This window comes from Hippopotamus amphibius, chromosome 13 (assembly GCF_030028045.1).
Source record: "Hippopotamus amphibius kiboko isolate mHipAmp2 chromosome 13, mHipAmp2.hap2, whole genome shotgun sequence".
Taxonomy (NCBI): Eukaryota; Metazoa; Chordata; class Mammalia; order Artiodactyla; family Hippopotamidae; genus Hippopotamus; species Hippopotamus amphibius.
Window position 1 is genome coordinate 81,795,439 of NC_080198.1, and position 26,008 is coordinate 81,821,446.

The following is a 26,008-nucleotide window of genomic DNA, read 5'->3' on the forward strand; positions in this document are numbered from 1 at the left end:
GTCATTCTGTGTGAAAAAATTCTGAAGCATTTATTAAAAGAATGTCCTTTGAGATATGTGTCTGTCCACTCCCAACATACATGAAAAGATATATTTGCTTCCAAAAGCATGTAAAATCTACATGGTTCACTTTTTTAAAATCTGAAAAGTTAAAATGACATTTTTCTCTCAACCAAATGTCCATTTGAATGCAGATCAAACCCCAGGGGAGGCAAATGATGTTATATAGACAACAGGTCTGGCTTCTAAATGTTATAACCACTTCAACAGTCAAACACTTAAGAAAAAAATATGGTAAACATTTTCAAGTTCTGCCAAAATCTCATTGCATTGCTGCATTTATGCCTTTCAGGAGAATACCTGGATGCCAACAAGAAAGTGTTTCCTGCAGTACTTATGTGTGAACTGACTCAGCAAAATGGTATCACATGCTAATGCCTAAGAATTCGTATTGGAGCTTTTAAACAAGTCTCAAAGTACAATTTCATGAGAACTCAAGAACTGCTCAGAAACCAGGCAATGGCTATTCTTGTTAGAGTCAGATTAGAAGTTTTGAATCTCAGGTGTTATTAGTATTAATAATTTTTAAAATTATTTTTAATGCACTTACAAATACTTGTGTATAGACATGCTTTTGTTTCTGCTTCAAAGAGAAAATAAAAAAACGGACTTCCAAAACTTCTTATGTTTCTAATTAGTAGCATCTTGAATGATGACTTTGAAAACTCCGGAATGTGCTCACACTAATTTACTTGAGCCTATTTACATGGCTGCAATTAGGGATTTCTGATATATAAACTTAAAAAAATGCAATTACATACTACTTTCAACCAAGAAAACTGGAGCCTCAGGTTATATTACGCATAGTAGCAGTAGTTATTTTACACATTTCTCTTCCTTGAAATAATCTCAATGTACCGAAATGTGGTGTTATGTTCCCATCATGCTTTGCAGGATAGGACCCTTCAGATGGCACTGGGAAAAACAGTCAACACTGCATTACCCTTGAAAACTTCCAACCCAGGCCTTACACATTATTGCCTCACTGAGCACGACCACGTGGCATTCCAAATGTGATAGAGTTCATTAAAAAGGAAAGGCAGGCAGTCTAGGCTGCCTGTCTGTATTTTTTCACCAGGGGGTGAAGGCTGGGGGAGGGGTGCCAAGGCAATGTAAAGGAAATCGGCCAGAAACAATGTAAAGGAAATCAGCCAGAACATCGAGATGTTCTAGCCAGCAGCTATCATACCCTGCAGTAAGTTATTAAATCGATGTCAGCCTACATGGATGTCAAAGGTTATTAGAATGAAAAGTACCAAACAGTGGTATAAAACTACAGCGCTTATTCAAAATCACTTAAGAAGAACTAAAAAGAAGATATGTTTGTAATTATGGTGAGCTAGTGATGTGTCCATATGGCTGAACCATTTACTTATAGAAAATAAATATGAGTACAAGTATTTTACCTTGGTTTTTGCATTGACATTTGCTCCCTGCTTCAGAAGAAAGTTGACCATTTTCACATTTCCATAGTGACAGGCCACAATTAAAGGAGTGTAACCAAGCTATAAACAATAATAGACAAATAAATTACTACTCTAGCAGTTAATACTCAAGGGAAGAAGGATTAGGTAGAATTTCAGTTACAGTAGGATGAGTAGAAATTCTGTTTAATTGTGCAAATATTACTTGGTGGGTGATACATGCATCCTGTCCAAACAAATATGGACAGGAGCAGATCCCTGAGCACAGGAACTTAACACAGCAAAGAAGAGCAGACATTGTGTGATTTAATCTGACAAAGAGCTAAAAGAAAGACACAAATAATAGGATCTGAAAACAGGGAAGAGAGACTGGGTGTGATAGGAGGATTCGGAGGAGATGCATAAGAAAATGTAGCTAAGGTGAGCTTGTAGAATTTAATGGCATAGAGAGGGAAAAGCCATTTCAAAACCAAGGGCGTGGAAGCAAGCAAGTACAGGAAGAGAAGTGCAAGTCATCTTGACTCGCTGAAGTAATCAGGGAGAGAGGGTAAACTTAAGTCTGCAAGGTTGGGATCTTTTCGTTAAGAGTCTTAATATCTGCTATCCATTTGGACTTGCTTCCGGCAAAAATGGAGAGCCATTATAGACTTGTGAGCAGGCAAGAGTCATACTTAATTCAGAATGGGCTTTTGAGGAGGGGGGACCTGGACTTGGGGTGACATGAATTGGGGCTACTGGGAATCATCCAAGTCAGAACCTGTCACAATATTGATGTGATTCGCTTTACCTTTGTGTGAGCATCCTGGTCAGCCCCATGCTTGGTGAGAATATCAGCAACATTCACTTTATCTTCCTGGGCTGCAAGGTGCAGGGATGTGAGTCCACTCTATAAAGAGAATGGAAGCAAAAGGGTATCATCTATAATATCATGTCTTGAAATATCCTGGAAAATTCATAGCGTCTTCCTAGAAACTGCACCTTTTGATATCTAAGACAAACCCTCCAAGTTAATATGATCTTCCATCTAAGACATACTCTCTAAGTGAATCAACACTTTCCTCAAATTACATTTTCTGTATTGGGTACTTATATTATGATGTGAGCCTTTAAAATAACTCAGCTAATAAGCTTCCAAACAACATTCATTTCAAACCCATCTGTGCCTCCTGCTGAATCTATTTATTCCCTTAAATAATTGATCAACCAATTACTACTTCTACTTCATAACCACAGCAACAATCTATATTTTCATCAATAAAACATCACATCAATAAAAAAAATTTCCCAAGTTACAGGAAATGAATTCAGAATAATTTCCACCAGCACCCAAAGGTAGTATACTATTTTGGGGTGCCTCTAAGTGCTAAATAGCAACTGCATCATTTATATATCATAAATTTGGCCAGTTTTATGTAAATTTCCTGACACATATACATCAAGTAATTATTTTAATTATTTGTTTTTTTAATTTCAATTATTTGAACATGCAATTAAAGCACAGTTAAGAACTGATAAAAGATGAAAGAACAGAAAGGAGGAGGGAAAAGTGGTTTATTCAATCAATGCCACAATCTGGCAGCATCACTACATGTGCAATTATCTCCCATCAAGCAAAATTGAAATTTAAAGAGTATCTTTAAAACCTACATCATTTGTATAGCAAGTGTATTCTGAGTACCTTCCATACGCCAGGAAGTGTTCTAGGCACTCAAATATATCAGTGAACAAAAGCTTCTGCCCTTTTAGAGCTTATATTCCAGCTAACAGTATATTCATACCATGTTTCTCTCCTGCTATATTGTTCAAATACCTAGTCTATTCATCCTCTTCCTGTACATCCTTCATCTGTATACTGAAGTACCTTACTTGTCCACTGAATACCCCCCTCCCCCAATTCACATCCAATTAAGATTGACTAGCTCTCTTAACCATGGCTTTGCAGGCCTGCCCTCCTGCAGTCAGGCTATATTGAGAAAGCTAAACCATGTTTTACAAAATTCATGATCCCCAACCATGGTGTTACTTCTATAAACTGACAACCTTTCTGACCTTTAAAAAATAGAAGTGATATTTATAGAGAAAGAAAAAAGTCTCTAACTAGAGAAGGGGCTTTACTTTTAAGATCCTGAGGCTTTTTGATTCTTAGAGTTCTGGCTGAGCTCAGCTTTTTTTTTTTTTTTTTTTTTTTTTTTTTTGGCTGCACTGCGCAGCTTGCAGGGTCTTAGTTCCCCAGCCAGGTATTGAACCCAGGCCTTTGGCAGTGAAATCGTGGAGCCCTAGCCACTGGACTGCCAGGGAATTCTAGAGCTCAGCTTTGAGTTTCATAAACCATGAGGATGAGATGGAATATACACCCTTTTGCATTAAAATGTTATTACTTCTAAACAAATAGCATATAGTCCTAAAGTATAAATAGTATGAAAATTAGGACAAAACAGAAGATTATTCTTGGTGTTTTTCTCCATATTAAAATATCAAACATAAAAATACTTCTCCTTAGAGATAACTGGTCTTTTAAAAATGTTATTGAAGTGATTATTAAATGAAGTGATCACCAAATATCTCAAAGGCATCTTTAAGGGCCTTTCAAATATATATGCTGTTTACTCCATTACTTGCAGAATGATTTTCTACAATATAAGATTGCAAACTAACAACCAGTATAAAAATCCTCTCTAGTTTACTATGGTAAACTTACACACCTAAATCAAATTGTGTAAACCTTCCTAATAAATTAAGAAAATAGAAGATGTTGAAGGACTTCTTTTTAAAAAAATGTAACTTATTTCCTAAGATGTACCAGTGGACACTACAATTGGTTTTTATTATTACATGGCGATTGGCTAAGGAATGTAATATCATTTCTATATTATAGTTCTTACTGAGAAGTAATCATTTAGAGTATATGAAATTACTGATTTTAGTTGGTCTTAAATAGAAAAAGAATATATATAATTTACAAAAACAATGGGAAACTTTATTATCAGCCTCGCTTATTACCTGAGGTGCTTTCATGGTTGCATTATCTTATAATTTATTTATTTCATATATAATTTATTTATTAATTATTATAATGTATAATTATAAATAATACCAATCAAAAGGCAAGGTTTTATTTTTACATATTATATTGTTATTCAGATATATATTAACACATTTACTAATGTTTTTCCCTAGTAACAAACATTGTACATAATGCCTTTGTCTTTAGGACACCACCCAATATTGAAATCATTGTTATAAAGATAACATAAATACTTTGTGGTTCAAATTGAATATTTTTCTCCACTGCTGAGTGGAGAAAATATTCAAAAGTACTCGTTAAATATTTGCTGATTGACTGCTAAAATTCTCTCAAAGGAAGTAATATGTTTAGAAGAATACCATCAGAGAGGACATAGTGAACTGATTCCAGATACGTATGTGCAATTTTTATGAATTAAAAATTACAGCATCAGAAGCACCGTGTGATCAGTTTCACGAAATGTCTAGAATTTCCATGCTACTCAAAATTTTGCTTGATTTGTTTATGGATTTCTTGTGTTTATCTTTGAATGAAGATTTGTTTCTAATGGACAATAAACACTTACACGACTCACTTGTATACTGACGTTAAATGAAATATTCTACTATTGGTTTCATGGTGAGAATATCCCCAGTGGGGTAAAAGACCACCTGAGTGGTATGAGTTTAACAACCTCAAGGAAATCCATGCCCCAGACTTTAATGACTGTCTGACACATTGAATTTCACCATAAGGCTTCATCATGTTCATTCTTGTTAAAATGCAAATATCTTTTGGAAGGCTAACTCTATAATTAGTCTCACCATATTTTAAACAAGGCTCTCAGAGGTCTTCTGATAGAGAAAAGAGTAGTGCATTAGGGCAAGGGATGTACTAGAACACTTCTGAGTGACAAAGACACAGAATAGGGCTCTAGAGGTATTCAAGACAGCCTGTCTTTTTCACAGCTCTTTCTAAAGGACATAAGCTACATAACCTATTTACAAATGTTATTAAGACCAACTTACAACTGAGACTGCAAAAGTACCAGTTAACTCAACAGTGAGATGTGGAAAACATCTTATTTGTATATTTGTGGAAAATCCTAAGAAAATTTTCACTAAACCCACATTATGTGTTACAAAAAAGTATTAGGAGATCTAACTGATAAGCTAACATAAATACAGGCTCCCATTTTTCATTTCTCGGCAGCTGGCTCTAATGGAGTACAGGGAAGTATATAGAGACACAGATATAGATATATAGATATAGATATATATAGGTATAGACATAGATATAGATATATAGCTAGGGGTATAGATATATATGGAAAGAGACTGACGTACTTGTAAAAATCTAAATATTTGAATATTTGAATAATATCTTTTTCCAATATGTTCCTGACTATTATTCTGTTATACTTAATATGATTGCCCACAAAGGTTATTCTCTGGAGAGGTGCTTTATTAAAAACACTGATTACCTGACCACCACCACAACAACCACCCAAGCTAGGCTGAACTGAATTTGGCTCAGAAATCTTTATTTTACTGAGTTTCCTGATCCCGGCCGACAGGTGCCTCTGATGCCCAGCTCAGCTGAAAATGTCTTCGGTCATGGGCATAGACCAGCAGCTTAGAAGCAATTGTTTGGGCTGGACCCCAGATGAAACTGCCACCTCTCTCCCTCTCTGCAATTTGGAATTAGGACCAGCAGGTAAGTAGGGCACTCTGGACGGACTGCTTGAATTGCAATAATGCTAACCCTTGGGAGCGATAGGGTAGCCTCTTTAGTCACATACACAGAGACGCAGAGGAAGCAGATCCACAGAGGGAGGTCAGTGAAACTGACTTGGAGGGAAAAGTCAAGATGCACACACACATGCAGCCCTACACAGAGTCTGTAAGCCTCACTCCTCACTTCCTTGTAATTTTCCAGTCCCTCCGGAGGCTTGAATCCTTTGCTACTCTTGAATTCCATAAGATATCCCTGTTTCTCTTTAATACATGCCCCCTTTGTGTTCCAAATTATCTTAGATGGGTTTCTATTTACATTCATTCAGAAGACTCTTCACTAAAGCAAGAGGCAAAACTGGAATACCTTGGTTGACATGTGGATATTTGCTCCCTTATCCAGAAGCAAGGTGACCATATCTGTGTGCCCCTCCTGTGAGGCCAGATGCAGTGGAGTGACTCCTTGCTTTGTCACAATGTTCGTCTCTGCTCCATAGTTCAGGAGTGTGGAAGCTATCTGCATTTGATTCTTCTTGGCCGCAATATGTAAAGGAGTATACCCATTCTAAAAAAAAAAATAAAGATAAAATATAAAACACATCTATATTGTAAGCGTAGAACTTGCCCTGATATATGTCTGAAGGAAATAAGAATCTCTCATCAACAGAAAAGTTAAAAGTGAGTTTATAGTAAATCCAAATTCTTGCCCATCATAGGTTTCCATCCAACAACACCCGCATCTTTGCAACCCATGTCACAAGGCACCCCATTCTACTTACATGTAAGACAGATATAGACACAAATGCCCCAAAGCTTAAAATCCCCCCCTTATAAAGCTGCTCCTGAGGAGCAAAAAGCCAGATTCCTCTTCCATATGATGTCCCTTAAATACCTGGAGATGGTTTTCATACCTCCCTTTAGGCTTCTCTTTTCCAGGCTAAATTTCCCATTCCTTCAACTATTCAGGACAGAAGCCCCATTTCTAGAGCTCTCTCCGTTAACAATGACCTGCTCTGGACTGACTCCAGTTTGTCAATATAGCTCTTGAATTGTGCTGCCTGGGACTGAATATTATATTTCAGATATGGTTTTAATAGCAGAAAATAAAATGGAATTATTTCCATGATCTTGTTTTAATACTTGTACTAATGTGCTTCTGATTGGACTGTACTTTTTACTCATTCAGCAACCATTTAGTAAGTACCTAGCATATGGTGGTCAGTGTGCTAGGTGTGGGGATACAGAGGCGGACAAGACCCGATCCCTGTCTTTAAGGGGTTGCATTCTGGTGAAAAAGACATTAAGCAATAAAATTGGCTTGTATTAACCCTGTGGTCAGTTAAAATCCGGCATCTCCCCTTCATCTCTACAAACTGCTCAAAAGTAGAAATAAGAGACTACTAGTTTTATGTGGGAGTTTGTGGAGAGGATCAGAGGAACTTATACTTTGCAAATAACAGTCAAACTTTAAACCCCAGACTTAGTTAAAAGAACAAACCAACCAACCAACCTTTGGAACAAGTGTAAGTCTGGAACCTATATTGTTTCCTTTCCTTTTCTTTACCAAGTCGGGTAGAATTTTCCATGAAAAGTGTGTGATAGAAATGAAAAACAGTGACTTTGCCATTAACTGTGACATGTTGAAGGGAAAGACAGCACATCGATCAAGGGCGTCTTGTGAAACTCTAAGGAGAATTTTAGGTCATGGGATTTCCTGAAGTCTAACTGCAAAGTGTACCAAAAAAATGAAAAGGAGTTTTGAGAATTTAAATGCCCTTATGAGTTGGCATGAAATCTTGATGCTCGAACGTCCCTACATTATCTGTCCACTCTGTCTTCCTTGCTCCAAGCCAAAATAAGCATCTTTCAGTTCAGGTGAATCATATTTCCCTCTAAGCTGCTCAGGAAATTTAGCAGCTCTTCTTGGAAGACTTTTCATAGGTCCTTGATGTTCCACGTCCTCTAGAACATTGCACTTGGACAATGGGCTCTATTGAATAAAGGGGCACATAGATTTTTGTGGACCCTATAAGTTTAAACATTTTTTTTTTTTTGCTACAGTGGGTTTTCTTCAGCCCCAGCTCCTCCCATTCCTGTAGCACAGGCTTTACCAAGGCTAAGCAAAGTATCAGTAAACCTACCAAAGTTAGGTAAAGTCAGACACATATGTGGAGGAGGACAGGGAGGCTTTAACAAAACAAGGTAAGAGATCATCAAAGAGAGTGTAAAATTTTTAGTAACGTCAAGAGGTCTGACTGTCCAGCAGATACTCAACCTGCGAGTCCGAAGAACCCTCCTAACTCTACACACAGAGTCACCGTGTTTGAAACCAAAGAACAATAACAACTAAACCCAATAAAGACTAAGAAAAGATTCTGGATTTTGGTAGAAAGAAGCAAAGGGGTTCTAGGGTCCAAGGGACTATGTGTGTTGGGGGGTGGGGTGGGGAACTGTAGTGACTAGAGTATCAAAAGGGGAGTTAGGGGTGGGGTCCAACCAACTGGCAGCCTCTCAGAGCAGCCCCAGAGCTACAGGACTCACGCTCATTGCCAGGCTGGGTCAGATGAATGGAAGACACTAGGGAAGTCTCCTGAACCACCCTGCTACTCTGGACCCTGGAGTAGAGGATGCTCTCCCTAGTCTCCTGGACTTTGTTCATGTGTGCCAAAGAGTAAGCACCACACTCTACAGAGGCTGGAGATCAAGGGTACATTTGTCTCTTTAGAAAAACCATACACACTATTTTATAAGTCAGGGTCTTCTCTCCCTGGTAGATGGACAGTCCCTTGTGAGAGGAGAACATGTGTTTTATAGTTTTACTACAATCCTTTCTTTATACACATGAAGAGTTCAAATGAAGTGTTGTGTTGGGTATTGATAAAGTTATATCTGTGTTCAAAATGGTCAACCTAGAAAGTTAATGAAAAAAATACTGGCATGTTAAATGAGCAGATATTTTTTATTCCATTGGAATAGTTGCTCAGTCTTCATTCTTTCATTCAAATTTATTGAGAACCCACATAATACTATATGACACCTCAGAAATATGCAAACGTGAAAATAACATGATTATTGTCCTTGAGTAGTTTATAATCTAATAGGAAGAAAGACATAAAACAAATGTAGGTTTGATGAGATTATAGAGAAAGAGTTATAAAGAAATAAGAATGGTGTGTGCAATAAAAAAATTTGCCCTGCTCTTTTGACAGTTTAAATATTTTATTATATAGTATATTCACCATTTTGTGCAACTGTTGCCATTTTTAATTTCCAGATATTTTCAACACCCCAAAAGGAAACCCTGTACCCAGTAAGCAGTCATTTTACATCCTCCTCCCTTCCGCCCTTAGCAACTACTAATCTGCTTCTGTCTCTATAGGTTTACCTATTATAGATATTTCGTATGAATGAAATCATACAGTGACCTTTGTATCTGGCTTCTTGTGCTTAGTTCAGTGTCTTCAAGGTTTCTCTGTGTTGTAGCATTTATCAGTATTTTATTCCTTTCTTTCACTGATTAATATTCTGTTGTGTGAATATGCAGCATTTTGTTTATCCATTCATCCATTAATGACCATTTGAGTTGTTTTCATCTTTTGGCTTTCGTGAATAGTGCTGCTATGAATATGTGTGTACATGTGTTTATCTGAGTATCTGCTTTTGATTCTTTAGACTATATAACTAGGACTGGAATAGCTTACCTTTTTGAGGAGGAATTGCCAAATTTTAATAAATGGTTTTAAGCCACTAAATCTGTGACACATTTTTAAGCAGTGATAGAAAACAGCTGCTCTGAGGAAAAACAACAACAAAATTGAGATTAAATGCCCATGTACAGAAATAGTAATGGGAAGATCAGAGATTTGATCTCAGACCTACCTGAAATTAGGTACACAGATCATAAGCATGTCCATATTAATCATTATATATACAACAAAATAGAGTTTTCTGAGTCCCTTATGTAAGTCAGTGGTTCTCAAAGAGTCTTCACCAACATCATCAGTATCATCTGGGAGCTTGTTAGAAATGCATATGACTAAGCCCTACCCAGACCTTCTAAATCAGAAAGTCTATGGATGTTGTCCAGCAACTTGTACTTTAACAAACCTCTGGGAGCGTCTCATGAATACTAATGTTTGAAATCCACTGCTACCATCAAACAGGAATCTGAGAATTTAAGTAAGGAAATTATGGAAATGAAGATTCCCTCATTGAATGCACAGTTTGCTAGGTGAAACTTATAGATTAACAAACATTTCTAATATAGTGCAATCAGCAGTTAAAGAGAGGGTATAAATGATGCTCTGTTACAGTCATAGAAGAATTAAGACTTCTCTGGAAACGTTGGGTTTCTTCACAGAGAAGGTAGTGTGCAAAAAAGAGACTCGAAAACGTAGGATTCCTGCAGTTGATAGAAAAGGAAAGCAGTTAAGGGGATGTAGGTATTCGATGGAAACATGGGTCATGATGATGCCTTGGCGAGTGTAGGAGGCATATAGGAGAATGTAGGGGAGGATATCAGAAAATGAGACTGAACAAATGAGCTCTAAAAAGTTTGGGCTTTATCTGTTGCACTTAATGAACCACAAAAGAATATTTAGAAGAAAAAAAAAAACAGCATCTACTTGGAATTTCATTTCAGAAGGGATAAATTTGGTGGGAGAAAGATGTAGCTCATGAATAGGAAGACTTGTGTAATTTGCTACTTTAGTGAACATGTCACTAGGCTTCAGTGTTCTCTAAAATAAAACATACTAATTCTTTCAAGAAGTCTTTACTTAAAAATCAGTTACTTGATGACATTTGTTTTTTTGTTTGCTTTTGGTTTTACTCTTTTTTTTATTGAGCACCAGTAATTATGCTGTAAAACGTTGCTATCATGTATTGCCATTGTTTTAAAATTGATTTCTTGTTCTTAAAGTTAATGGAACTGTCTAAAAATGATTTTGATAAAACAGTACTAAATATTGAAAAAAAAAATTTGCCCTGCTCTTTTGACAGTTTAAATATTTTATTAGAAGCCATATATTTGTAGCAATAAAATATGTATATGTGTGTATATATATATATACATATATATATATATACACAAACATACGTATATAGGTCTATATATAGGTATGGGTACAAAGATATATATTTATAATAATTTATTATATATAACTTGTTTATATACAGAATATTTGTTATACAAAATATACTTTTACATAGAGTACTCCATTTTATTTTATATGTATTGTATAATTTAAATAGACATGTACATATTTGTATAATAGAAGTGGAATAATTCTCTCTCTACTGCTTCGGGACACAGTAAACCTAGTGGTTAAGAGTGCTGCCTCTAATGCTGGATTGTCTGAGGTCAAATATTAGCTCTGTCAACTGTTAGTCATGTGACTTTGGACACACACAGTAACCTATTTAAATCTCACTTCCTCATCTTTAAAATAGAAATCATTATAATACCAATCTCATGGGATTATTATGAGATTAAATGAGATACTGCATGTACTGCTAGGCACAGTGTTTGGCATACAAATGGTAATAGTTGTTGCTTTATTGTGTCATCTAATATAGCATGAATATTTTCCTACCACAAGAAATATTTTTTCTTTTTAAATAAACTGACATCTTCTCAATATATGTTTGCTGAATGAACAGATGAAAGATACAGTGATGACTTTATGTTTTATATGACATTCATATATATTTTCAGTGTAATAAAGAGGCAGCTCACATGGTGGGAAACACTCTGTCCAAAGGTTCAAGTCTTAGTTGGAGCTGTTTTATGAGTTGGTGCTACACATACCCCCAAAATGCATTCCTAGTCTAGGAAATGAAAAGGATGCATGCTATAGTTAACATGAATGACACATTTAAAAAGCTAAGAGTCTTTCATATAGCACAATGGAAAATTTGAAGTCAGAAGGAATGAGTGAATAAAGGGGTAGGTGTTTTACAACATTCTGTTGATACGAGAGAGGGAAAAACCTGAACTGCCTTTCTTATGTTTAATTTCTCAAAATTCATACTTCTGTGTCTAAAACACTGAGTTCTGGCAATAAGAGTCATCTTTACTGGTTCCTGGGCACATACGTCCTTAATATTCCTTAATATTTCTTGATGTAAAAAATCTTAAAGGGCTTTGTGGAAGCAAATGGTAGGGGAAAAAAAGTCAATACCAAAAGCTGCTATTGCCAGGACTAGTTGCAGTTATATCAACACCATAAGTTTAAAAAAGAATTCCCATGTGTTGTCAGAGTAGAGCTACACCCTACAGTCTGTAAATCCTTTCTGTGGTCCTCACCTTGGCAGTGGCATGAGGGGAAGCACCCTTCTCCAGTAACAGCAGCGCCACCTTCTGGTTGTCATAATGAGCAGCAACATGGAGCGGGGTGAGGCCATTCTGTAAAGGGTGTGTTTAAGTTTCAGTATTAATACATTAGCATCAGCTGCCCTGAAGCTGCCAGGATGCATGGAAACTGATATAGAGTAAGTCCATGTTAATTAATTAATATAGTCAATAGGAAAAAAATCAAAATAAATACCTCAAAATAAATACCTTACTTTTCATAACAGAAATGTAACTAAAATTTGAAAATGATCCGTTGAGCTTACAATTAGCACAGGGCGTCTTGAGTCCACCATGATTAAAAGTCTGAAATGCCATGTAAGAATTACTACATTAATATTGCAAGGATTCTTCTTAATATAGAGAAGTTCTGGGCCCTGTTTTGACATGAACACACATTTGAGGCACAGCTTTTTTAACACCTCCTGAATCAGTGTATAAGTGGACAGGTCACGGACAGACACCTCCATCATGTCTATTGGCTATAGTTTCAGCACTTACATCCATATTCCTTTTAGAAGAGTGAGCAAAATATCTTGAAATACAGATCTCCCAAGCTTCCAACTTGACCGAGTTATACAACGAATATATATTACTGAAAACTTTTTACCTTCCCTGCAGAATCTGCAGCAGCACGGCGTTGTAAGAGAAGTTTTGCCACATCCAGGCTTCCATACTTGGCTGCTACGTGCAAGGGTGTAAAACCCTTCTGAAAATGTGAAGACCAAAAGTAAAATGTAGTATTTGTGACTGGTAACAAAATATTATTTTTATTTGTTAGCATATTAAGCAAACGATACTGATTCTCCATTTGGGAAAAATACTGGAAGCATTAAATCTGTTGGCTATAAACAAGGACTAGGGTAAAAAATAAAACTTAAGCAAAGAGCTTGGCTCAATAGACTGAACAAAAGAAATTTTATTTTGAGGGCTTGGAGACTGAAATTTGACTTTATAGGCTTGGAATTTATGTGTCAGTAAAATGGCTCCGATTTGTGAGTGAAAAGAAAAACCCTGTCTTTTTCTTGCCTCTAAAATTAATAGGATTGAGACAATAGTGCCTTCTGTACAGGCTTTTTCTTTTTTTCTATCCTTTTTATAATGCCTGAATTCCAAATTTCTTCATTTAAGGTTTAAGGTATTTCAGCAGCCATGATTTAAAAAGACTGTGAATCCATTGATTGCATTTTCTGCAGAAATAGCAAGAGAAAATGGTGGACAGAATAAAACCTGTTCACCATTAAAAAGCACCTCTCTTCCTGACTTTCATCCCTTTTCTCAAAAGACCCACACTTTACAGAAGACCAATTCCTTTGGGAAAATACACTCTACTTCTGGCAGGATGTCGAGCTGATTAACACCAGACTTTTAAACTACTGCTCTCCTACACATGTTTACACGTACAGATTCAATGTCTTGTGTGCCTAACCAATGTCACTCTCTGTAATTAGCAGTGTGTTACACATACAGCCAAGTCCCTGGGCTCAGATTGCAAGGATGGCACAGTTCCTACACCATGATCTCAAATCCATCCTTTTGGCCAGACAGTCTAACCACATGCTCTTCTGGCACTGCATTGAGAGTGGGAGAATTCTAAAGCTGACCGGGGCTTGCAAAACACACACAGCAAACATGCCTGTGTTCAGTGATCTAAGATATGACTTATCCTCCAGACCACTGAAGATCTCATCAGAATACAGAATATCCCTCAAGAAGCAATACTGCTTCTTCACAGTGTCACTACACAAATTATTTTTAGCTAAGATGTCATTTCTCTTTTTGCTTTTTTTTTTTTGAACATTGGGTACTAATAAGTCCTCGGAGGAAAGTAAATCTTTTGCTTTTTCCATGTGTGGGACAAATACAGAAAGTGCATGTAAGCATTTGTTAATGCTCTCCTCCCTCCACTTGATCCACACAATGACTGGGGTGACACTCAGTATGAAGTAGAGTTCTCTGAGACAAACCACATGGTAAGAAAGAAAAAAATAAACTCCTTATCCTTAAAGTCTTGCTGGAATACTGATCCAGACCCTTTATTAACTTGCAAACTATTATTTGACAAAACTACATAGAATCCTTACTGAAGAATCACAAAATAGAGGTTGGACAGCATCTCTAAGAGTCGCACATCTTCCTTCTTCCCCTATGTTAATCTCATCAGGATTTCATTTACCCTCTGATATTTATAAACACTTAAATAGCTTTAATGACGACAAGTCAACTACTCTTCAGAACTCCAGTCAGTTCCACTGTGGAACTGTTCTGTTTAATAGTTTCTTCCATTTAACTGTCTTAATTTACTATTGCTTTAGATATATTTTTAATCCTAAAAATATTTGGAAGACAAGGGATTATGTTGTACTCCCTATTTCTGTATATTACACATCTAAATTTCATTTATTTATCACCTTCATCTGATGAGACAATCACCCAGTCTCTCTTGGGTTATTATTACTATTATTATTATTGTTGTTATTATATAGTCGACCCTTGAACAACACAGGTTTAAACTGTGAAGGTCCATTTATACGCGGATTTTTTTCAACAGTAAATATTACAGTATTACGCAGTCTGCAGTTAGTTGAATCCGAGGACGTGGAGGAACTCAGGCTACAGAGGAACTGTGGATATGAGGACAGATCACACGTTATAGGAGGATTTTCAACTTCGTGAAGGGTGGACACCCCAACCCTCTCATTGTTTAAGGATCAACTATACATTTGTTGTTTAGTTTATGAATTTTTTTTAAAAGATTTTTAAAATCCTTTCAACCCTTCTGATTTCAGCATTTGAATAATTATTGGGTAGGCTAAAAAGTTTGGGTTTGTTCGGGTTTTCCTGTAAAATCGTATGGAAAAACCCGAACGAACTTTTTGGCCAACCCAATACCAGCTTCTTACATCAAAACATGTTTTTACAGCCAAAGGCAACCAGGTAAGTCATAGCAGCCAGTGGGCTGCTCCTACCACTAAGAGGACAGATGCCACCACAATACTTGCGTTTATACTTGCAAACTTCCTTCTCCTCCAGATGCAGTATTTATGCCTTTTTATTACGAGCAAATGTAAGATGTTTCCTTATCTGAATTGCTGTTGTATTTGTGGCAATTATTTTGCACTGCGAATAAGTCACTTGTTGTAGGCTCCAACGTGTCTCATTCTCCTTCTCTTCTATACTAGTCCAATTTCTTTTGCTCCAATTAGCTGTGTTCATGTTTTATTCTAAGTCATACCCAAAGAGTGAATCTCAAATATAATGTGTCAAGCAGAGAAAAAATTACTCTGCCCTAGCTCGAAACTTGGAACATAAGTAAAATTCTTTGTTAGGTGTATATTCTTTGTTAGATGGCAATAACAATGATAATAAAGTGTGAATCTCTAGCCCAGTTCTGTTTAGATGCTGTGTAGCTGGTAAAGTATATGGAGCAGAAAGAGATTAATAGCTGATACCAGGGTTGGAAAAATGCAAGATTATGTAAAGGGAACTTCTAGGTAGTACTAAAACTCTTAACAAATACAGTATTGCCAATCTAATGCAATTTTCTCTTCCTCATTAGTAATACTAGCTCAATGTATTTGGGAATTGTATTTTTTTCCCTCATGGGAATATATTATAGATTTTTATCATGGAAAGTAAAGATAAAGTAGCCCTTGCTTTATGGAAATCATCTTAATTAAAGTCTAGAGGGAATTCCCTGGTGGTCCAGTGGTTAGGACTCCACCCTTCCACTGCAGGGGGCCCGGGGTTTGATCCCTGGTCAGGGAACTAAGATCCCACAAGCCATGCAGCATGGCCAGAAAATAGTAATAATAATAAAGTTCCAGAAACAACACTGGCATTAATTAGAAGAAGAGACTGCAGCCCTCCTTATTGAAGATATTATATGCAATCTCACAATCCCCCTTGGTCATTTAGAAAATGAATCCAAAATAGTCAAAGAGAAAGAAGTAAGTCGGAGGCCAAAGGAGATCCACCCTTCTTGACGCTCTGTGACTTAGGATTGCTCCTGGTCCACATCAGCAGGAAGCCACTCCTCTTACCTTGGTAGCTAAGGAGTGGGCTGCTCCTGCTTCCAGGAGGACTGATGCCACGTCTACCTGGCCTTCCCTGGCAGAGATGTGCAGTGGCGTGTACCCATTTGTCGTGGCCGCATCTGGGTGAGCCATATGTTGTAGAAGCAGCTGAACAATCTCTGTCTTACCCAGGCGAGAGGCAATATGCAAAGGCGTCTGTTCCTCCTACAACTCAAATCAAGTAAAAAGTTAGTGCCAGGACAGACCAAACTTCACTGGTAATACATTTCACTCAGATGTTTCATGATGTCTTCTTGGAATCTCTAGGAACCCCTACCCCCCAAAAGAAATTATTTCTACTCTGACCACAATTTATATCTTGCTATAGAATGACCTGTTGGGTCACAAAATCTTCCTTAGATTTTTTTAAAAGTAGATATTTCCATGAACGTGGTCCTTGTTATTTGGGCATGCCAAAATGTTTCTCAACTCATTAAGGCTTCAGCCCTCACTTATGTTTAAATATAAACCAGTTCATGGTTCTGAATAAGAAAGAAATCTAGTCCAGAAGTCCTAAGACCTAGATTCCCATCCAAAATCTTTCACTAAGAGACAGTATTTATTCTGGGAACTGTATCAAGAGAAAAAAAACGAGGGATGCTGGGAAAACTTTGTTCTTACTCCACTCAGCAAGCCAAGGATACAAATGCTGGTTATTTTCTTCAAGGAGAAACTGCGGATAAAGAAGATATTGTAATCTGATTTAAAAAGATGTTGTTCCAGGAAACGTTGCAGACGGGTCTGGGACTTACATCCAGGGCTTCAAAGCTGAAATGGAAGTCTGGCGAGAAGCAAATGGGGTTAAGTATTTGCCAAGTGCTTCTCATTTAAAAACAAGGAGAGGATATAGCTGGTATAAGGGACAGGAATGACACGTTTGAGGAGGCTCAAGAAGTCACCTGACTCTAATGTGTGGTCAGGAAAATGTTTTCAGTGTTAAGAAAACCAGGCCAAACCATTCTCTTGAGAAAAGAAAATGGTGTGTAACCTTAGTGATGAAAAGACGTATATCTCTACAGTCTGCCCAAGGGCATGTCATAACAAAGGTGAGAAAGGAAAAGCTGGGCAAACCTCCAGGGCTAAGAATGAATGCAGAAGGTAGGATAGGATAGGGAAGAACTGTTCAAATAAATGCAATATCTTAAAGTTATAAGGAAAAAAGTGTTAAGCGGAAGCTATAGGAGGAGATGAAATAGCACTGTATGCATTTCAGGGTGGTAAGAACTAAATAATAAATAGTAATAATACAATTATTTTAGTAATAGAATTGAAATTTTAGAAAAATGTGCACTTTATAAACTTCTTTCATGTGTGATACATACTTGACAAGTCCTATGTTTATAACAGACTTCAAAGGAAGGTATAACATGTACTATTTGACCATTTTTCAGAGAAAAGAGATTAAGAGGAACTAAATGAGTTCTCCAGGATGGTCCAAGGTCACTCAGCTATTAAAACAGAACCTGAATTCAGGCACTGGATTCTAAAGACATTTCTTTGTCTATTCATTCCACAGAAATAGACACAATATGATGGCCACTAAAAAAAACTAATAGGTCAAGGGGACTCAATAGGAAAGGGGACTGACAGAACTTAAAAATACAACTTTCTCTGAAATATAGAGGAGAAAATAGAGGAATGGAGAGAATTAACAGTTACAAAAAGAAATGCATAGGGACTTGCCTGGTGGTCCAGTGGTAAAGCATCTGTCCTGCAATCCAGAGGTTGCGGGTTCGATCCCTGGTTGGGGAACTAAGATCTCACATGCAGCGGGGCAATTAAGCCCATGTGCCACAACTACTGAGCTCGCGAGCCTCAACTAGAGAGCCCAAATGCCACAAACTACAGAGCCTGCGTGTCCTGGAGCCAGCTCGCCACAACTAGAGAGAGAAAACCCGCATGCCACACTAGAGAGAAGCCCGAGTGCTTCAACAAAGAGACCGCATGCCGCAACGAAGACATCACACCACCAAAAAAATAAATAATAAAGAAAAATAATAATAAATAAATAGACAGCAAAACACAATCAATCAAAGACCAAAGAACCGGAGGATAGCTATGATGAACATCTGTTGTTTCTGGGTTTCCCTGCTTGGACCTCTGCCCAGCAAAATTTGATTAGGGTGGATCTTGCAAGTGACACACTCTAACGTGTTTTCAGTGAGTGAGGGGGAGCTTTGGGACAACGGTGATCCCTTAACGCATAGCTGAGAAGTGGCAATCCTTGACTGGTGGAGGCCAAGGAACTGGTTAAATTATCAATCAGTATCTCTTGGCTCTCAGACTATAGAGCATTAAAGTACCTGTTTAAGAAAAAAAAAGAAAAGTTAAGAAATAAGCTGTCTTGCCCATTTTTCTTCAACTTTTGGTACACTCCTATCTGAAAGCAGAAAAGGGAAGAACATACAAATTTGATAAGAAAGTCTTTCCACCTGTAATCTGAGACTATAAGACCTTTGGAGGTTTGGGTAATCGTTTCCCTGTTCAATTGCAAAAGTTGAATTTGCCACCCCAAGCTAAAACTAATTCAATCCAAGGCAAAGAATTGGGAAAGCACAGAAGATAATATTCATGGGAAGAGCTAAAGAAAAAACTGTCGGCAGCTTGGTCCCCTAGGACTCGTTTTCCAAACATAAGGTGCAATAATTTTCTCATCATAAAGCATCACTGACAGTGATACAGCCTGATTCAGGAAGACGTGAGCTCTGCCTTACCATCACGACTAGTTTCCAAAATTAGAGAGACTTGCTAAGCCCCACCTCCTTTTACCAAAAGACAGAAATGGCAAAGGCTGGGACAGGGTTCAAACGTTTGATAAAATTTCTGCTATTAGTCACCAGCTAACAAGATTCCCAGGAACCAAATCTATCAGCACCTAACTAAAGTTTTAAGTGAGTTAAGTTTCAGGTGAGTTTAAGAGTAGGAGCCCTGTGATTGCTCAATCCCTAAAGCAAATGCCAGACCCCCATACTGTGTGAACAGAACACAGGCCCCTAAAGCAAGAGCTCTCCTAGAAGGGCAGGTCCCAGTGGCCCTCTCAGTTATGTCTATGGAGGACACTGGACAGGAAAGGACCTTCCTGAGAGCAGGAGCTGGAGGGCAAGCACACTGGCTGACCCAGGAACTTATGCCACTGCAGCCTCTGCCTTCCAGTCTGTCCAGCAAAATATGTCTTATGCTCTTGACTGGTGAATAGAGTATGCTGCTTGCCTTTTTAAAAGAGATATTATTGTGATGATATGACTTTTCTTTCATTATATATTGGGAGTAGGCATAAAATATGACTTAGCCCCCTGATTATATAACTGTGAGGTATTATCTCTAAACCTGTCAGAGAAGAATGCAGACTACTCAGAGATCTTCACCTTCGAGATCACTGTAGTAACTGGGTATAATTTTTTACTATCTCCCCTTTGTAAGAGAGTGAATTGTAAAGCAATGGTATTAGGTTAAGAGAGGGAGTTTTCAGAAGTGTATGCATGTGGTAATTTGACTACAAACAATGAAGCAGTTTTATATTAAGAGATAAATGAGAAACTCTTTTATTATTAAGTATGGATTACAAAATATTTATCAGGAACACTACCACAATTTCTGGTAAAATTAATGAAGTTCATGATACTCAGAGTGCATTGACTGACCGTAATTTTTTTTTAATAGCTGATTTGCCAGGTAAACTTAAAAGGAAATGAGAATAGGCGGAGCACCGAGGATTATTAGGGCAGTGAAACGACTCTATATGATACTATAAGGATGGATACCTGTCATTATACATTTGTCCAAACCCATAGAATGTATAACACCTAGAATGAACCCTAACATAAACTATGGACTTGGGGGGATAATGACGTATCAATGTAGGTTCATCAGTCATAACCAATGTACCACTCTGGTGGGGAATACTGATAACAGGGGGCCTATGGGAAACCTCTGCACTTTCCTCTAAACTTTGCAGTGAAACTAAAGCTCCTTTTATTTTTATTTTTTTTAAATTTATGTATTTATTTATTTATTAATTTTATTGGCTGTGTTGGGTCTTTTTTGCTGTGCAAAGGCTTTCTTTTTAGTTGCGGTGAGTGGGGGCTACTCTTCATTGTGGTACGTGGGCTCCTCATTGCCGTGGCTTCTCTTGTTGTGGAGCACGGGCTCTAGGCGCGTGGGCTTCAGTAGTTGCAGCACATGGCCTCAATAGTTGTGGCTCACGGGCTCTAAAGAGCAGGCTCAATAGTTGTGGCGCATAGGCTTAGTTGCTCCACAGCATGTGGGATCTTCCTGGAGCAGGGATTGAACCTGTGTCCCCTGCATTGGCAGGCAGATTCTCAACCACTGCACCACCTAGGAAGCCCTAAAACTGCTTTTAAAAAATAGTGTTTAAGGGGGTGGGGAAAGGGGAAAAAGAAAAATGCCAAGGCAGAGAAAAACAGTTTGAATAACAAAAGCACTTGATATATAAAAGCATAAAATACCAATGATGATTACCAAAGAACATAAATTACACTACACGTACAATGGATAGAAAGGCAGAAAAAAAATTAAAAGTACGAGAGTAATGTCAAGGCTGCCCATATATCATTGGATTCTTCATGAAAGTCTGCGGGAAAAAATGCTATAAAATTCAGAGTTAGAAAATATTAAGAAAGTCTGGAAAGGAGTTTCAAGGTTTCTAAGTCCAACCCTTATATTTTAATAACAAAGACCTGGAAGTGAAATGACTTGCCTGAAATGACAATTTGTATGATTCCAGATGAATGTTTTCAATCCAACACAATACTATTTCTAAAATGGACTCACTAGGGACTTCCCTGGTGGTGCAGAGGTTAAGAATCTGCCTGCCAACACAGGGGACATGGGTTCAAGCCCTGGTCCGGGAAGATCCCACATGCTGTGGAGCAACTAAGCCCGTGCACCACAACTTCTGAGCCTGTGCTCTAGAGCCCACGAGCCACAATTACTGAGCCTGAGTGCCACAACTACTGAAGTCCGTGCACCTAGAGCCTATGCTCCACAACAAGAGAAGCCACTGCAATGAGAAGCTCGTGCACCGCAATGAAGAATAGCCCCCTCTCTGCTGCAACTAGAGAAACCTCGCACGCAGCAATAAAGCCAAAAATAAATAAATAAATTAATTTATAAAATAAAATAAAATGGACTCACTATGGTAGGATTCACGGTGAAGTGAGTTCTACCTTAGATATATCAAATATCAAACAAGGAGCGAGAAAGCATTTAAATATTCCATGAGAATCCCAAAGGTGTTAGTGCAAAAGTTAATGAAACAGCACAGAAAAGGAAACAGAAGATATTGATAAAATATTCAGTGTAAAGGAAGAAGGTGAAAAAAGCAACTGGGAATGGAAATTTTTTTAAAAGGAGAAAAAAAATCAAGTTGTGGGAATTAGAAACAGGAGAATTCAATCACACAATCTCCTGGGCCAAAATTCATTTATTTTGGAATAGTGGAAGGACAGAACGCCTAAATATGGAAAATCAGAGTAAGAAGAAAAGTAGAACTCATCATAGCAATGAGGAAAGTAAAAGAGATGAAGGGAAACAAAACTTTGAATATGATTTGTTTTTAAGTAACTAATGAGGAATGTCTATGGAAATGTGATTGCCTTTGGTGGTAAGAAATAAATTTTAATGTGTATAGTATATATAATATAGGTTAAAATGTTTTAAGTCATGAAAATTAAAATATATGTAGAAGTGCTTTCATAGGTTAAAAAATTATTAAAATGTTAGTGAACGCCAAATTTCTTAGTACTAAATCTATATTTTTTTCAAATGTTAGTGTTTCTGAAATTGAAGTGCATTTTCCATTGTGTATATTTACTGTACCATTTTATTTTTGCCTGAAAAACTGTTACTGAATTGATGTTTTTTCTTACAGTCCTTGGCATTTCCACATCAAGAGACGAACAACAGCAGCATCTCTTAAAGATGGAACTCATGCACACAACAGAAGAAAACCCCAAGCACCGACACCTACCCTGGCTCTGGCATCAACAAGGGCACCGTTTCTCAGGAGGCATCGGACCACTTCCACCTGCCCCGCCCGGGCTGCCATGTGCAATGCAGTCTCCCCACGCTGCCAGGAAACAAAGATCATTCAATCGTAAGTAAACCCACTGCTCTGCATGGCATAGAAGAAAATTGTGCCTTTTTGTGAAATATAGCATTATATCCAAAAGTTTAAGAAAACTATGAAAAGGCGTAATTATTTCATAATTGTTTAGTCTGGAAAAAACAGTTTTGTATCTTCTCCGTCTTCAAAAGGATAAGACAAGTGTTTATTTTTTTCTTTTTCACTCATGACAAATTAGTGAACTTACCCAAACATTCAGGATACCCTGAGGTTTAACTTTACAATCAACATGGCATAACCTACATTGCTTTTGGTGATATGAAGTTACCTTTCATCCTTCAAAAACCTAAAATATGTCACACTTAAACATGTGATTACAACTCGATCCTGTTTTTATGAGAAACTCTAGCTGCTGAAGATCAAGGCAATGCAGTGCAAAAAAATCACATCATCTGTAGCATATATGTCATTTCTTTTCAGAATTCAAAATTTACTTCTGAAATAAATTATTTTTTTACATCGGCTTTATTTGTGTTATGAAACTAGATAAAGAGTGTTCATACGAGGAATCTGATTTGCCCAGGAGATCCCCTACTTATTATTGATAAGCATATTTAATTATAGACAGTTATTTGAGAGAACTACTTAGAGATGAGTAAGGCAATGTTAACAGTTGAGGTGGGCAGCACTGAGCTTCAGGTCTCTCCTCAAATATCTTAGTGCTGCGTCCAGGAAGACATACTTGTCAGGTAAAGGTAGCTTAACCTGCAGCATGAAGGATGATGGTTAGATGTAAGAGAATTTTCTCATTGGGAAGCCTGTTAATTGCTGCCTCTAAGAGAAGGTTTTTTTTCCATCAGCATATTTTAAAACCACATGTAGTTCTAAAGAAAGCAGGGATTCATTCTTTCAAACAATTTTACAGTTATAAAAGAATAAGATGCTGGAATAAAAGTTATTTTAGTCACCACAACTATACTAGAAAATAAGGTTGATTTCAACCAGGTAAAGTAAACTATTCCAAATAAACTAAATTGGTTTCAACATTGGTTGAGGTAATTGGATAACGTTTGACAAATTCCAGTGAATAATTTCTTTTGATTCCTTGCACAACAAACCCTTAAACCCAGATTTAAGACAAACTTTAGTTTGGTACTTAGCTTTCAGTTCATTTTTTGCTAGTCTTTAGAGACCTTATGAAGTTATGAGAAATTCATTTCCAATGATTTGATTTTGAAAGCATTAAATTGGATGTCTACTCTAATTTTCTTTCTGTTGATGATTCATTTATCCTGTAATGGCCTTATTTTCTGATGATGCCTTTTCACTTTTGTAAAGTAAATGTATCTGGAGTACGTTATTACATAAAACAACATGATCAGAATAGCAGTATTTGTTTTCAGACTTTGGATATGTGACAAGATTTTTGCTCTTCAGACAACCATGACTTTTAACTTTTCTACATCACGTAAAACCTGTCTCTAAATAGATGAAGCTTGTGATCTTCTAACTGTTAAAAAAAAAACCCTCAAATCTTTATTCCATTTCTAAGTCTTATAATAGTATAGCAATTTTACTAATTTTAATGGAAATGAAGACAAAAATGATTTTCCTTATAAGAAGTTAAGTCAAAGAGGCCTCAGGAGTACCTACTCAATGATGAATTTATACATTTACAAGCCAAGCTTTATCAATAAGAGGTTTTCAAAATGTAAAAGGTTTCAAATACTAGTCTTAGTATTTCTAGTACCTTTATTTATGTTTAAAATAAGTTATTTTTATGATGTTTACACATTTGAAATTGACAAGTTAGATATAAAACCTAACCTAAAGTATTAAACATTATATTCAAAGAAAAAATATATATATATACACACATATATATATGCAAATGGTCTCTCTACTTTAAAACAATGGTCTTGTTTAATCCTTTTTTAATGATTTTTGGCTAATCGACCTTTACATAAACTGCCCTTACCCTTTTATATTATGTTACACTTGTTTATACATAAGTATAAATAAGAAAATGAAAGAGGGTATATGCATTTTAATCAATAACTTCCATTTCTTAGTTATTGAGCACCTCTTCTTATTCAATGCCGTGTTTTCCTTATCTTAAACTAATTAACTTTAGGGATAAGGGGAAATTCTTAAACATAATATGAAGTGTGAACTTAGCCATGAAGCCACTGATTTACTGTAAGAAGAAAAAAACTCAGTTGTCCCCCACATTGCACTCTGGACAGCCCCCAAAGTGCTGGGTTTTCTACTGCCACGGTTGTCAATGACTACTTTGGATTATGGGTGTATTACGACTGACAGTTCAGCTTTCTAGGTTTTAAAGTGCATTTGTGAGCTTTCTGAAAAGGGAGCTTTGCAGTAATAATATCTGCACTTGACTGAGTTATTGGTACACTTCACACTTGTAGTGAATCTTAAGACAAAAACAAGACTGGCAGGAGAATGGGTATGCTCATGTCCAAAGCAGGTACTACATTTCATGCCCCTCCTCCCAGTTGTTAAAACTTGACTCTGCTGACTTCCACTTTGGCTGCATCAGTTGGAAAGCATCAAAGCACAACAGACAGCATTGCATTCAAAAATGCAACATGATTTCAGGCAACACACAAAGGCTCCAAGGGTAGGGTACTTTGGGGTCAGGATATGACCAACTCTGACACAGCAAGCAGGCAGTCAGTGTTCACACGGTTTCGTAATCAACCCGCAAAGAGTTTTGGATCCAGTATCTATATCCTCACGTTCTGAGAATACACCAGTTCACAGGCATCCCACTGCTAGAGAAAGTTAAATTCCTCTAAATGTAGGGTTGCCAGATTTAGCAAATTAAAATACAGGATGGCCAGTTAAATCTGAATTCCAGACAAAGAATACCTATTTTAGTATAAGTGTGCCTCAACTATTGCATGGGACATACTTATACTAAAAACAATTATTTGTTGTTTATCTGAAACTCAAATTTAACCAGGAATCCTGCATTTTATCTGGCAACGCTCTCTATATGGTATCTGCTCCCTGAAGGACACATTATACAAAAATTAAAATGAACAAACAAAAAGGAAGTAGGATACACGTTTGAGGAGAGGAATACATTGGCAGGTGCCTCTCAAATATTTGTTTTGAGAGGGCTGAAGGGAACGAGTATGTAATGGACAAATGAGAAGATAAAACAAAATGAAGAACTTTATAATGACCAACAGGTAGAAGTTAAATTTTAATATAGCAACTGCCAAATTTGGGAGTATTTAAGAACCTA

General features: G+C 37.0%; 1 protein-coding gene across 2 annotated transcripts in view; it reads right to left on the bottom strand.

Annotated features, from left to right (window-relative positions):
- Positions 1–26,008, bottom strand: part of ANK2 (ankyrin 2) — a 235,942-nt gene that overhangs the window by 95,375 nt on the left and 114,559 nt on the right. For both annotated transcript variants that reach the window (XM_057704400.1, XM_057704401.1), the window contains 7 exons: positions 22,639–22,737; positions 16,617–16,814; positions 13,184–13,282; positions 12,529–12,627; positions 6,589–6,786; positions 2,272–2,370; positions 1,467–1,565 (listed from right to left, as the gene is read on the bottom strand). In XM_057704400.1, the coding sequence (XP_057560383.1) occupies positions 1,467–1,565; positions 2,272–2,370; positions 6,589–6,786; positions 12,529–12,627; positions 13,184–13,282; positions 16,617–16,814; positions 22,639–22,737 (891 nt within the window). The remainder of the gene's footprint in view (positions 1–1,466; positions 1,566–2,271; positions 2,371–6,588; positions 6,787–12,528; positions 12,628–13,183; positions 13,283–16,616; positions 16,815–22,638; positions 22,738–26,008) is intronic.